This window comes from Chiloscyllium punctatum, chromosome 33 (genome assembly GCF_047496795.1).
Source record: "Chiloscyllium punctatum isolate Juve2018m chromosome 33, sChiPun1.3, whole genome shotgun sequence".
NCBI classification, from domain to species: domain Eukaryota; kingdom Metazoa; phylum Chordata; class Chondrichthyes; order Orectolobiformes; family Hemiscylliidae; genus Chiloscyllium; species Chiloscyllium punctatum.
The window spans coordinates 26,083,826-26,099,077 of record NC_092771.1 but is presented as its reverse complement, the minus strand read 5'-3'; the positions used below and the strand labels follow the sequence as shown (position 1 = coordinate 26,099,077).

General features: G+C 42.1%; 1 protein-coding gene across 4 annotated transcripts in view; it reads right to left on the bottom strand.

Annotated features, from left to right (window-relative positions):
- The window catches only part of sv2 (synaptic vesicle glycoprotein 2), a 69,651-nt gene that overhangs the window by 37,997 nt on the left and 16,402 nt on the right, over window positions 1-15,252 (bottom strand). For all 4 annotated transcript variants that reach the window (XM_072553188.1, XM_072553189.1, XM_072553192.1 and 1 more), the window contains 2 exons: window positions 14,120-14,241; window positions 8,398-8,561 (listed from right to left, as the gene is read on the bottom strand). In XM_072553188.1, the coding sequence (XP_072409289.1) occupies window positions 8,398-8,561; window positions 14,120-14,241 (286 nt within the window). The remainder of the gene's footprint in view (window positions 1-8,397; window positions 8,562-14,119; window positions 14,242-15,252) is intronic.

Sequence of the window (15,252 nt, the reverse complement as noted above, 5' to 3'; positions counted from 1 at the left end):
GGAGCAATCTGTTAATTTAAAAACTTAAAGAGTTGAGATAAGATTGAAATTTCACTGGAATTGACTAACAGTAGAACATCAATGTTGAAGTGCAGTTTGAAACTTGGCTTTGTTGTTTGTATTAAGAGCGTTGTTTCGCTTTTTATTGTTTAAGATGTTAAAAAATATCTGCACACTTGTATGAATCTGTTTCAGTGTCTAATCACTGTGGTAACCAACTACAAAATAAAACCAGTACAGGGAGTTGGACATGATCAGTCAGCTCAGGGTGAGGGAAAGGAAGGTGGGTGGCACACTGTTACTTTTGGAGCTTGTGTAGAGATGTCATGAGAGGGTGAGTAGGCTGTGCAGAAGAGATTCAGGATTAGTCAGAGGGTGAGTAGGCTGTGCAGAAGAGATTCAGGATTAGTCAGGGTCAGATGTTAGCAAGAGTGATTGGGGAAGATGTTGCAAGAAGTGATGGGTACAGTACCAGGAATAGAGCAAGTGTGAGGTAGCAACAAGAAGATGGTGGCACTTTCACTGGCAGAGTGGGGAAGGTCGTTGTTCTTCTGTGCATTCCTTCAGATGGTTGAGGCTGCACTGGTCTGGATGGTAATCTGGTCCAGGTTGGTGTGGTTCGAGTCGAATGGGATCCTCTGTTGGCCTGGGAAAAAGGACGTCCTGCCTCTACATCACCCCATCCCCATCAGCAGCATCTCCATGTCCCTGCCCATAAAGAGAGACACCAATTTTCTATTGTCTGTCACATCCAGGGCCAATGTCAGGAACCATGCAGGGCAGTTCCAGACTGAAAGCTGTTGTCTGGGTTGCACAATGTCTTTTTAAAGACAGCGCTGTACCATGGATGTTGGTCAATTCTTGGATATTCAGGAAATAGTAAGTCGTTTTGGAAAAGGCACATGGTATAATGGTGTTGGAATGTGTGAGGGGGCACCAAAGAGTGGGGTAGGTAATAAATCAGGCAGGTTTGCAAAATAAGGTGATAGACGTCCCCAAGCGTCACAATGTGAAACCCTCTGAGAAACTTGACAAAACTGACACTGAGCAAAATAAATTAAGATTCAGTCCTTGATCCATCAAGGCAGGTTTCATTCTGAGATCTGACTTGTGCAGTGTTACCTTGGATGGGATCAGAAGACTGGCTAGAATGTAGTGCATTCAGCAGGTACAGATGCCATTCGAGAGGAATCAGTTGATGATTCTGATGAACACAGTACCATACAACAGGCCAGTTACAACAGGTCAAAATTTACTTAGTTTGTGCTATTGTTTGTGTTAGCCTAACTCCTATTCTTGTTTCGATTTTTACTGGTATTTTTGATGGATTGCCCCAACTCTGTTTTTGCCATCAGCCCCATTAATGATATTGCATGAGTTTCTATAAATTGGCGTCACACAGGAATACATTTATGGAGTTATAGGAGAACTACCTGAACAAAGAAATAAGTATAGGTACACAATCCTTGATACGAAACCCTTGTGACCAGCTGGTTTTCCAAATTCTGAATTTTTCAGATTTTGGAATAAACAACAGTTTAATGGTAAAGTTTTTAAAATGTTACCAAACAGCAGACGCATCTGTGAGTACCAAGAGCGCTGAGACAGAATTGATGCCTGCCAGTGCTGGACCACATTGTCACATCACACCTGAGTGAAGTGGGTCGAGTGGGTGTGGAGATGGGTTAACTATTGGCACACCAAACAACCTTGCTATGGAGAAAAACACTTCACCAAATAAAACTTCGGATTTCGGAGCTTTACGAATTTTGGGATTTCAGATAAAGTATTGTGTACCTGTACTGGGATTACTGGCAAAAAAAGTACAGAAAAGTGGTGAGATTTTCTTTGGTCACCTAAGTTGTGAAGATCTGGACAGACTGCCTGAAAGGGTAGTGGAAACCAATTCAACAGTAACTTTCAAGCAATATTTAGATATGTCCTTGAAAAGGAAAAATTCACAAAGCTATGGACAGAGGAATGGTGGCATTTGGATAGTCTTTTTTTTAAAAATAGCACAGTCACATTGGATCAATGGCCTCCTTTAATGTTGCATGATTCAATAAAGAGAATATTCAGGTCAGACATCCAGAACAAATTTAAACATACATGAACAAATTTGTGCTGATCATAGAAACAGCAATGAATTCCCTACTTTAACAAGTTACTCAAATTTAGGAACCAGTTTCGTTTTTACGGCATGTCTATTGTATCTGTGGTAAAGGCTCTCTAACTTCAAATAAAAGTGAGAGAGAAAGGTCTCATCAGAGAGGCTGATGTGTATCTGAAAGAACAAAATACAAGGTCTAATATTCACATTGAGCAGATTGATTCATTGTGCAGGAGTTGACTGCTGTAATTCATCTCATATCCTTACTTTGATAATGTATTCCACACCAACAGCTTTCAATACCGAAGATAAAACAGCAAGGTCAAGTGAACACCACAGACTCTCAAGTAGCATACCATCCTGACTTGGATACAATATTCTTTCCTTCATAGTTACCATTAAAACAAATTTTAATGTCAAGTTTTTAGTGCAATGAAACATTCTAAGGTACTTCACAGAAGCATTATAACGTAAAGTATGATACCAAGCAACAGGAAGAAATATGAAGTCAGACAGTTAAAAATTTATTCAAAGAGATTTTAGAGCTCCTTCAAAAGAAAGAAAGGGAAGAATAGGGAGTAAATTCTACACCTTAGGGTCTTGGCAACTGAAGGTTGCAAATAACAACTATGCAGCAATTAACATCAGCAATGCAACAGAGGCCAGAATTAGAGGTCTGCTTATATATTAGAGGTCGATGGGGCTGAGGAGATTACAAAGGAAGGGAGGGGTCAGCCACAGAGGATTTGAAAACAAACCAAGAATTTCTCGAATGCAATGGAAATCAGCAAGCGCACAGGTTAGGAAAACAGGATTTGTTGGGCAGCAGAGTTTTAGATGACCAATTATAGAGTAGAATGTGGGAGACCAACCAGGATTGTGCTGAAATAGTCCGGTCTAGGGATAACAAAAACACAAATGAGGATTTCAGCAAGAGATGGGCTGAGACAGGGGAGAAGTTGGGTCATGCTGCGGAGGTGAAGATGAGCAATCTTAATGTTTAGGAATATGACATGAGAAGCTTAGCTTGGGATCAAGTGTGACACCAAGGCTGCAAACAGCCCAGTTTATTCTCAGACCACTGCCAGGGAGAGGAATGCAGTTGGTAGCTCAGAAACAGATTTGGAGCAGGGAGCATAATCAATAGTTTCAGTCTTCCCGTGAAGTAGATTGTAAGACCATAAGGCCATAAGATATAGGAGCAAGATTAGGCCATTTGGCCCATTGAGCCTACTCCAACTAAACATTTTTGAAGGAACCTGTTTGGGAGAGGTCACAGCACAGAAAAAGATAAGTAAATAGTTTGAAGTATAGCCTTGCTGTAAATCTACAAGACTGAATAGAGTGGGTTCTTTCTTGATTATGTGTTTTATTGAGATATGTCTCTTGATTAAACTTAAAAATATAAGCCATAAGTATTAAGTCAGCCGAGAGCAGTGTTTTGTAGAGGAATAAGACGGTGCTATTTTCTGGATCTGCAGATTGGAAGAAGCAAAAATAGCCTTTAGTAGAGTGATATACTCTTCTTGTCAGATGTGGGAGTTTAGGGAGAGTTTACATGTAACTGAGGATAATATCTGCAATAAGTGCCATTGGTTGCAAATCCTATCTGATCGAGTGGATCAGTTAGAGCGACAGTTCGAGCCAGTGAGGAATTTACAAGAGCAAGGGAGTGTGATGGATGGCAGTTACAGGAAGGGAGAAAAGTTGCAGGTTACGTCACAAAGATGGGTTAACTCCAGGAAAGGTAAGAGAGGTAGCCAGGTAGTGCAGGAGTCTTCTGTAGCTATCCCCATTTCAAACAAGTATGCTGTTTTGGAAAATGTAGGGAGTGATGGATTCTCAGGGGAATGTTGCACAAACAGTCATGTTCCTAGTTTTGAGACTGGCTTTAATGCAATGTGGGGTATGTCAGGATCCAAGAGATCAATTGTGTTAGGGGACTCTCTAGTCCAAGGCGCACACAGACGTTTCTATGGCCAGCAGCTAAACATCAGAATGGTGTGTTACCTCCCTGGTGCCAGGATGAAAGATGTTTCAGAGAGGGTGCAGAATGTTCTCAAAGGGGAGAGGGCCCAGCAGTAGGATATTGTACACACTGGAATCTATGACATAAGAAAGCAAAAGGATGAGATTCTGTAGGGAGAATATAGAGAGTTAGGCAGGAATTTAAAAAGAGGAGGTCCTCGAGGATAGTAATATCTGGATTACTCCCAGTGCTACAAGCTCGTGAGGTTAGGAATAGAAGGATAGAGCAGCTGAATGCTTTGCTGAGGAGCTGGTGTATGGGAAAAGGATTCACATTCTTGGATTATTGGAATCTCTTCTGGGGTAGAAGTAACCTGTACAAGAAGGATGGATTGCACCTGAATTGGAAGGGGACTAACGTACTGGCAGGGAGATTTGCTAGAGTTTCTCGGGAGGATTTAAACTACTAATGTGGGGTGGGGGGGGTGGGGGGTGGCGGAATCCAGGTAAATATTGGGGAAAGAGATCAATCTGAGACTGGTACAGTTGAGAAAAGAAGCTAGTCAAACAGTCAGGGCAGGCAGGGACAAAGCAGAGAACAAGGGAGGACTGATAAATTAAACTGCATTTATTTCAATGCAAGAGGCCTAACAGGGAAGTCAGATGAACTTAGGGCACGGTTAGGAACATGGGACTGAGATATCATAACAATTACAGAAACATAGTTCAGAGATGGACAGGACTGGCAGTTTAATGTTCCACGATACAAATGCGACAGGAAGGACAGAAAGGGAGGGAAGAAAGGGAGGGGAGTGGCATTTTTGATAAGGGACAGCAATATGTACTGAGGGAGGATATTCCCGGAAATACATTCAGAGAAGTTATTGGGATAGATCTGAGAAATAAGAAAGGGCTGATCACCTTATTGCGATTTTATCATAGACCCGCCCTAATAGTCAGTAGGAAATTGAAAAACAAATTTGTAAGGATATCTCACTATCTGTAATAATAGGGTGGTTATGGTAGGGAATTTTAACTTTCCAAACAGACTTGGACTGCCATAGCATTAAGGGTTTAGATGGAAAGGAATTTGTTAAGTGTTTACAAGAAAGTTTGCTGATTCAGTATGTGGATGTACCTATCAGAGAAGATGCAAAGCCTGACCTACTCTTGGAAAATAAGGTAGGGAGGTGACTGAGGTGTCAGTGGCAGAGCATTTTGGGGCCAGTGAGCAAAACTCTATTAGTTTTAAAGTAGTGATGGAAAAGGATAGACCAGATCTAAAAATTGAAGTTCTAAATTGGAGGAAGGCCAATTTTGACGGTATTAGGCAAGAACTTTCAAAAGCTGATTGGGGGCAGATGTTCACAGTTAAAGGGACGGCTGGAAAATGGGAAGCCTTCAGAAATGAGATAACCAGAGTCTAGACACAGCGTATTCCTGTTCGAGTGAAAGGAAAGGCTGGTAGGTACAGGGAATGCTGGATGACCAGAGAAATTAAGGGTTTGGTTAAGAACAAGAAGGAAGCATCTGTCAGGTATAGACAACAGCAATCGAGTCAATCCTTAGAAGAATATAAAGGAAGTAGGAGTGTACTTAAAAGGGAAATCAGGAGGGCAAAAAGGAGACATGAGATAGCTTCATCAAATAGTGTTAAGGAGAATCCAAAGTGTTTTTACAAATACATTAAGGACAAAAGGGTAACTAGGGAGAGAATAGAGCCCCTCAAAGATCAGCAAAGTGGTCTTTGTTTGGTGCCGCAGGAAATGGGGGAAGATAATAACGAGTATTTTCCATCAGTGTTTACTGTGGAGAAGGACAACATCCATATTACAGACGTCGAAGTACGGGATGTCTTGAAACGCACAAAAGCGGATACATCCCCAGGACCTGATCAAGTGCGCCCTAGAACTCTGTGGGAAACTGGGCAAGTGATTGCTGGGCCTCTTGCTGAGATATTTGACTCATCTTTAGTCACAAATGAGGTGCTGGAAGACTGGAGGTGGGCCAATGTGGTGCCACTATTTAAGAAAGGTGCTTAGGACAAGCCAGGGAACAATACATCAGTGAGCATGACGTCAGTGGCGGACAGTTGTTGGAGGGAATCCGGAGGGAATCCTGAGGGACAGGATGTACATGTATTTGGAAAGGCAAGGACTGATTAGGGACAGTCAACATAGCTTTGAGCGTGGGAAATTGCGTCTCACGGACTTGACTGGGTTTTTTGAAGTAGTACCAAAGAGGATTGATGAGGGCAGAGTGGTAGATGTGATCTATATGGACTTCAGTAAGGTATTCGACAAGGTTCCGCGTGGAAGACTGGTTAGCAAGGTTAAATCTCATGGAAGACAGGGAGAACTAGCCATTTGGATACAGAACTGGCTTGAAGGTAGAAGACAGAGGGAGATGGTGGAGGGTTGTTTTTCAGACTGGAGGCCTGTGACCAGTGGAGTGCCACAAGGATCGGTGCTGGGTCCTCTACTTTTCGTCATTTATATAAATGATTTGGACATGAGCATAAGAGGTACAGTTAGTAAGTTTGCAGATGACACCAAAATTGGAGGTGAAGTGGATAGCAAAGAAGGTTACCTTGGATTACAACAGGATCTTGATCAGATGAGTCAATGGGCTGAGGAGTGGCAGATGGAGTTGAGTTTAGATAAATGCGAGTTGCTGCATTTTGGGAAAGCAAATCTTAACATAACTTATACACCTCATGGTAAGGTCTTAGGAAGTATTGCTAAACAAAGAGACCTTGGAGTGCAGGTTCATAGCTCCTTGAAAGTAGAGTCGCAGGTAGATAGGATAGTGAAGAAGGCGTTTGGTATGCTTTCCTTTGTTGGTCAGAGTATTGAGTACAGGAGTTGGGAGGTCATGTTGCGGCTGTACAGGATATTGGTTAGGCCACTTTTGGACTTTCGTGTGCAATTCTGGTCTCCTTCCTATTGCAAGGATGTTGTAAAACTTGAAAGGGTTCAGAAAAAATTTACAAGGATGTTGCCAGGTTTGGAGGTTTTGAGTTATAGGGAGAGGTTGAAAAGGCTAGGACTGTTTTCCCTGGAGTATCGGAGGCTGACATTTAGAGATTTATAAAATGTTGAGGGGCATGAATAGGGTAAATAGACAAGGTCTTTTCCCTGGAGTGGGGACTCCAGATGAGAGGGTATAGATTCAGGGTGAGGGGGAAAAGATATAAAAGAGACCTATGGGGCAATTTTTTCACACAGAGAGTAGTGCGTGTATGGGATGAGCTGCCAGAGGAAGTGATGGAGGCTGGTACAATTGCAATATTTAAAAGGCATCTGGATGGGTATATGAGTAGGAAGGGTTTGGAGGGATACAGGGCAGGTGGGACTAGATTTGGTTGGTATCTAGTTGTCGGCATGGACGAGTTGAACCAAAAGGTCTGTTTCCATGCTATACATCTCTTAGACTCTTTATGATCATGGCTGATACGTTTCTCAATCCCAGTCTCCTGTCTTCTCCCTGTAACCCTTGATCCCCTTACCAATCAAGAACCACTATCTCTGTCTTAGATACACTCAATGACTTGGCTTCCACAGCCCTCTGCCGTAATGAATTCCACAGATTCATCACCTTCTGCCTGAAGAAATTCCTCCTCGTCTCAGTTTTGCAGGGTTGTCCCATCATTCAGAGGCTACGTCCTTGGGTCCTAGTCTCTCCTACTAGTGGAAATGTTTTCTCCACATCTATTCTATCCAGGCCTCTCAGTAAGTTTCAATGAGATCACCCCCTACACTCCTAAACTCAACCAAGTACAGACCCAGCAACCTCAACCACCCCTGATATGACAAATCCATCGTTCCCAGAATCAGCTAGAATATCATGCAACATCGGTGTGAGAGCACCTCGACAACATGTACTGCAGTGGCTTATGAACAAGTTCCACCACTGCCTTCTCAGAGGAACGGACCCAGCCATGTCAGTGTTGCCCACATCCCAAGAATTAACAGAAAGGATGGATCAGTCCAAAACAGTCAACCATTAATTTTACCATGGTTTTACACTAACTGTTGAAAACGAAGACCAAGAGTTCTGCCTTTGCTCATGGTCACTTGATGTGTTGCCTTCATTGTTCTGAAACCTACTGACCACAGCCTGCAACTCCAGAGCTTTAATTAACAACACACCTCCATTTTAACGCTTCATTAAATAAACACTGGTGTAACGTATAATCAAAAGTCGAGCCAATAGGAAAACAAAGAAACTGTGTAATTACAAGGAGATGGCAGATCCATAATTAAAGTCCCATTCGTGATGGTATACAAACACTGCCAAAGTTTAAGATACAATCTTACCTGCATCAAGTACTTGGGACTCTCGGGCATCCCCATAGCATAGATCAACGCAGAGGTCAGACTGGGTACTGAACACAGCAGCACAAAAAGCCTCCAGCTCTGAAAATGTATAGAACCCAGCTGGAAAGACAATGAAGTCCTGGGGATGATCAGCCAAGCCAGACCTGAGGACAAAGGTTAAAGTCACAGTATTACGTCATGATTCAACTGAAGTAACACAGTGCTAGGGCTGGACTCCAGACCCATAGCAATGTGGTTGATTCCTAACTGCCCTCTGGGTTGTTAGAGATGGGCAATAAATGCTAGCCTAGCCAGAAATTCCCTCATCCCATGAATGAATAAAAATAAGCACAGAATTAATAGTTTCCAGACATAGTTAAGCGCAGTTTACAGAGAGAACTAAAAATACCTTTAATCAAAGCAAACTGTATTTTTAATATTTTTGGTTATGAATTAAACATTCCACACTTTTTTAAAAAGCTATTCATGCTGCAATTCCACAAGAAATAACTGATTTATTCTGATCATTTGAATATTCTTTCTACCATCTCTACTCCAGTTGGAAAGTTTTCACCTCCAAACTGTTTAAAATCATGGTTCAGTTTGAATGAAAATCTAGGTAGAATTTATCAGCAATAAAGTCATAGAGATGTACAGCATGAAAACTGACCCTTCAGTCCAACCCGTCCATTCCGACCACAAATCCCAACCCAATCTGGTCCCAGCTGCCAGCACCCGGCCCATATCCCTTCAAACCCTTCCTATTCATATACCCACCCAAATGCCTTTTAAATGTTGCAATTGTACCAGCCTCACTACTTCAGCTGGCAGCTCATTCCAAATATGTACCATCCTCTGTGTGAAAAAGTTGCCCCGTAGATCTCTTTTATATCTTTCCCCTCTCACCCTAAACCTATGCCCTCTAGTTATATTTCTCATTGTGATGCTACAATAATATGACAAATTGCACAAGTAACAAGTTCAATATTTATCTTCTTTAGCCGTTCCCATCTTTTCTTCCTCTATGCTGAAATTCGCCCTTGACTTCACTCTTTCCACATTACCCCAATTGCCTCCTAGATTTCAGTGCTCCTCCAATTCTAGCCTCTGGGCAACCCAGATTTACATTTTTTTGACATAAGCATCACTGGCAAAGCATTTGTTCCCAACCTCTTATTGACTTGAACTAATGGATTGCTCAACCATTTCAAGGAGCAGTTTGGAGTCAAGCACATTGCTGTGGGTCTGGAGTTATGTGTTCAGACCAATTAAGAACAACAGACTTCCTTTCCTACATTGTGAACCAGATGGGGTTTTTCAGACAACTCATGGTATTTCTCATGCTCACCATCACTGAGATATATATTTCAGATTTTCTGACCAAATTTAAGTTACATCACACTGTAAACTTTTGCTATAAATTCCGTGTCCTATGAGCTTATACGCCACAAGCACCTGATGAAGGAGCAGCGCTCAGAAAGCTAGTGCTTCCAAATAAACCTGTTGGAGTATAACCTGTTGTTGTGGTGATTTTTAATTTTGTACACCCCAGTCCAACACCTGCTCCTCCAAATCAAATTTAAATTCCGCCAGCTGCCACAGTGGAACTTAAAACTGCAACTTTCCCTCCTGCAGAGTATTAGTCTGGGCTTCTGGATTACTACCTGGGCCCCAAGTTCTGGAATTTCTTCCCTAAACCCTTCCACCCACCAATTCTACCTGCTCTTTGGAGATGTTCCTTAAAGAAAATTACTTCTTCCATGCCACTATTTGTTATCTGTGTTAATATCTGCCTCTGTGACTTTGTGTTAAACATTATCTGATGAAATTCTTCTGTGAAGTTTTGTAGGCTTTTTATGATCTAAAAGGCTTTATGTACATACATGTCTTGATGTCATCAGAGCAAAGATCTATTGTGAACTAATAAGTAGATGCCTGGTTCCTGTAGTAAAAAAACCTAGAAGCTATTAGCCTGAGAGAGCCCTGTCTCCAGCACAGAGCAGAAATCATCCTGTGCCTGTGTAGCACTGTTTACAGTATAGGAAGTCAACAGCTTTCATGCTTCTGTCAATGAAGTATTAAACATCAATAGACATACAGATTAGCAGAATGGCAAATAAAATGCAATGCACAGGAATCTGAAGTGATTTATAGTGAAAGGAAGACATGAGTCAATATAAAATATAGGCCACAATATAAAAAGGGGTGAAAGAGCACATGTGCATAAATCATTGAAGATGGCAAAACATGCTGAGAGCAGGTAACAACATACACAGCATCCTGAGCTTCATTGATTGGAACTCAATACAAAAGCAAAGAAGTCACATTAAACTTGTGTCAGCTGGCATAATATGTCCTGTTCTTAGCACCAGTTCAGGAAGGCATTAGAGGGGGTAAGCTTCACGAGAATGGCTCCAGGGATGTGGAACTTCAAGGAGAACAGTCTCAACTTCTCCAATTAGCGTGTGTAACTGAAAAAGGGAAGGCCGAGAGGAGATTTGACAAATGTGCTCAAAATCATGAGGGATCTGGACTGAGTAGATCGAGAAATTGTCCCTATTCACAGAAGGTTCAAGAATGAGAGGCACAGAGTTACGGGAATAGGCGAAAGCAACAGTGACATGAGGCCAAACGTTTTCACGCAGCAAGTGGTACAAACCTAGAATCCACTGCCTTATTGCATGATGGAGACAAACTAAATCAAGGCATCCAAAAAGGAAATAGATTATAAGGAAGGACATTGCAACTTTGGTCAGCCAGCAGAGCCACAACAGGCTGAATGCCCTTCTTCTCTGGTGTAACCATTCTATAATTCCATGATTATGCTACTTCTCATTAAACGTTGACCTGGGAGAATTCAGTCTGTGCCCAGCACCTCCATTACACTGTCTAACCTCCAAAGCTAAGCTTCTTTGAGTCACACACAAATTTAGATTTGTTTCTTGAAGTGCAGTCAGATTTTAAAATCTACCCTAGTGCAGTCAGCTCTTCCTGAGTGGTTTAAAAATGATTGGGAATGATCCATGAGTCTAAATCTAGGACTCCTAGACTTGAGTCTGATAGGCAACTCCCCTAATGAGTTGTGCTTCCATGATCCTCAGTAACCCCAAATATGCAGCCTCTTACACACACACCTTCAAGTGGCCTTGATTAAAAACAAATTATAACATGGCATGTGGGCAAATAGGCTGCTTTGAGGAGGATACAGTGGCGAGTACTGTTACCTCACAGTGGCAGGGGCCCAGGTTCAATTCCAGGTATGGGTGACTGTTTGGAGTTTGCACATTCTCTCCATGTCTGCAAAGGCTGCAATAGGGTGTTCCAATTTCTTCCCACAGTCCAAAGACGTGCAGGTTAAGTGGATTAGCCACAGTAAAAATGCGGGGTTACAGGATATGGTGGGCTGCTCTCCGAAGGGTTGGTGCAGACTTGATGGACTGAATGACCTCTTTCTTCACTGTAGGGATTCTATGATCTCCATGTCCGACATTAGATCACCAGTAGATGGCAAAGTCATAGCACACATACTCTGTTCTCACTGGATTATAGGCTGTGTGTGTCATCGAGTCATATAGCATACACGTGGACTTTTCAACCTACCATGTCTATGCTGACCAACAAACACTGTACTACACTAATCCCGTTTACCAGCACTTGGTCCATAACCTTTCATGCCCTACATTTCAAGTGCTCATCTGGAATGAATGGTGCAGATGGTAAAGACAAGCTTACATTATAAATATGTCTCAACAGCTGCATTCCAAGCTCGATATAATTTCTCTTAAAAATAATTCTTTGACACTTCATAAATCATACAAAGCTAATAGCTCCTAGTTAGATAGCATAATCCTGCTGCATCTCAAACAGCTAGCTCAACTTGTGTGTTAACCTCCATCTTCCCAATGCCAAGATGGTAATATCAACCTTTATTTCTGTTGCATAGCATCCTACAACGAGAAGCAACATCAAAGTGCTTTCCAACTCGCAGAGAAAGATTTAAATCACTGCAGAGTGAGGAGAAATTGATCCCAGTCATAAATCTGTGAAAGGTTTCATGGTTCTACAAATACAAATTCAATAACTTGTGGGGTATAACTTTGCTGAGTAAAATGTTAAGATTTAATATGGCACACAGCACAAGCAGATTAAGAAAGGCTTTTGCATTGGTTAGCAAACGGAACAAAAGAGAGTAAGGAGAAAGGTAGGTTCTGCTGCACAGCAATAAAGGTTGATTCCCACAGGGAAGCAATGAATAGTATTCATTATACTGTAAGAGTAGCAATTCTTTTATGCTTACAATAAAATGGCCACATTTGGAGTATTACATACAGTTCTCGTCACTGCGTTATAGGAAGGAAGCAGAAGTTTTGAAAAGGGTTCAGAGGAGACTTACTAGGATGTCGCCTGGTATGGAGGGAAGGTCTTATGAGGAAAGGCTGAGGAACTGGAGACTGTTTTTGTTCGAGAGAAGAAGGTTGAGACATGACGTATTTGAGACATACGAGATAATCAGAGGGTGAGATAGGTTGGACAGTGAGAGCATCTTTCCTCAATGGTGATGGCTAGCATGAGGGGACACAGCTTTAAACTGAGGGGTGATAGACATAGGACAAATATTAGAGGTAGTTTCTTTACTCAGAGCAGGGATGTGGAATGCACTGCCTGCAACAGGAATAGACTCAGCAACTTTAAGAGCATTTAAATGGTCATTGGATAGGTATATGGACGAGAATGGAATAGAGTAGGTCAGATGAGTTTCAGATTGGTTCCACAGGTTGGCGCAACATCGAGGGCTGAAGGGCCTGCACTGCGCTGTAATATTCTATATTCTAAGACAGGTGATCAATGCAAAATGTTGAAGCTGAAAATCAGGGACAGTGTACTATCGTTCAAGTGGAAGGAAGAAACACCTTAGCAAGAGAGGAGTCCATTAATGATTGGTAGGGCAGCACGGTGGCAGTGGTGAGCACTGCTGCCTCACAGCACCAGGGACCCAGGTTTGATTCCAGCCTTGGGTGACAGTCTGTGTGGAGTTTGTATGCTCGCCCCATGTCTGTGGGGTTTCTACCGGTTAGTCCGGTTTCCTCCCAGGCTCCAAAGATATGCAGATTAGGTGAATTGGCCATGTTAAATTGCCCTGTAGTCTCCAGGGATGTGGAGATTCAGTGGATTAGCCACTGGAAATGCAAGGTTACAGGGACAGGATTGGAGGGAGAGGGGGACTGGCTGGGATACTCTTCAGAGGGTTGGCTGCGGACTTGATGGGCTGAATGGCCTCTATCTGTACTGTAGGGATCCTATGATTCTATTAATGTTAAGTGCAGGAAACACATCAGAGGGATGGAGACCTGAAAAGCAGAAATATTCCTCATTATACCTCATATTAAATATTATGCGGTTAATCAAGGGGGAAAAGGAAGAGACTCTTTCTGAGCCGTATGCTTCTGTGACCTACTCTAGACAATTCTGTTTAACATTCACTGGAATTGTCTAAGTAAATGATGTTCCAGCATGATAAAAGACCAATTTCCTATGTGGCCACATGGAGTCAGTACTACCACAATGTATTCACATCCTTGGCAATTCGCAGCTCTCTTGCCAAAACTGCCCTAGGAAGCAATATCAGGCACAGAAAGGAAGCCAATTGAACAGAGTTCGCCAAGGAAGGATGAGTATAACCCTCCATTTTCTCCTTCACACACACAAGCACAACTCCACTCACCTGCTGCTAAAATATTTCCTGCCATCCAGAAAGTGGCCAAAGCACTGACCATGCAGCCTCTTTTATTCCGAGGTTGAAATTCCGAAAAATAGGAGAATATGACTGGTATGGAGCCACCAACACTAAAGAAACAATCAGAGTTAAATTACAACAAAGATCCACCACAACAACACAGCATGTTGGCACCATCCAGTAGACCGAGATCAAAGGACACCTATCTCAACTTGCAATTGCATCAAAAATTATAAATATTTTGGGTCCAATTCAGAATCCCATCTTCCAGGTGGAATACTAAACCCAAAGCCCGATTAAACTCTCAGGCAGATGCAAACTGTCAGGGCACTATGTTAAACAAGTGGAGTTCATATCAATATCCCAGCCAATGTTTATCCCTCAGCCAATGTAATTAACAACAAATCACCTACTCACTTATCAAGTTGCTGCTTGTGGGATCTTGCTATCCACAAAATAATAACTGTGTTGCAATATAACAACAGTCACTATGCTTTAAAACTACTTAATTGGCTGTAAAACACTTTTCAATTTCCTGAGTTTGTGAAATGTGCTAGGAAAATGCAACTCTTTCTTGCAGGTATATCACATGGATCCAAACGGGAATGAAAGTAGGTATAAAGAACGTGACAGAGGCAGAAAGCTTATCTTTGAGCATTTCTCAACCCATCGGGGTCATGACGAGCAATTAGGGTTATGATCCCCCTGCAACCAGACTTGTAAATTCCCTCTCTTCTGTGACAGCAGGGGCAACTGTAGATCAGAGACTTAGACAGGACAGTGCTTACACAATGCAAACACAAAACACAATTGTTCTCTTGATTTATTTGGTGACCCTGTTCTCATAAGTCCCCAGTGTTCTCCAAGCTCTAACCACTGTTCCTCAAAGCTTCAACACCCAAACCATTTATAGCTAAAGGATTCTGGGTAATCCAAGTTGGAGTCTGGGAAAAAAATTGTAGCTGTAACAGCTGCTCCTTTTTTTTGAGGTATTTTAGATGCTGGAGATGTTTCCTTGAATTTCAGGAACAGTAATTACTGTTTTATAAGCTGTTGCATTGTTCTGGAATTTTGGGGAAAAAGATCAAAACAATGGCACTTTAAAAAGGAGGAAGAGAACA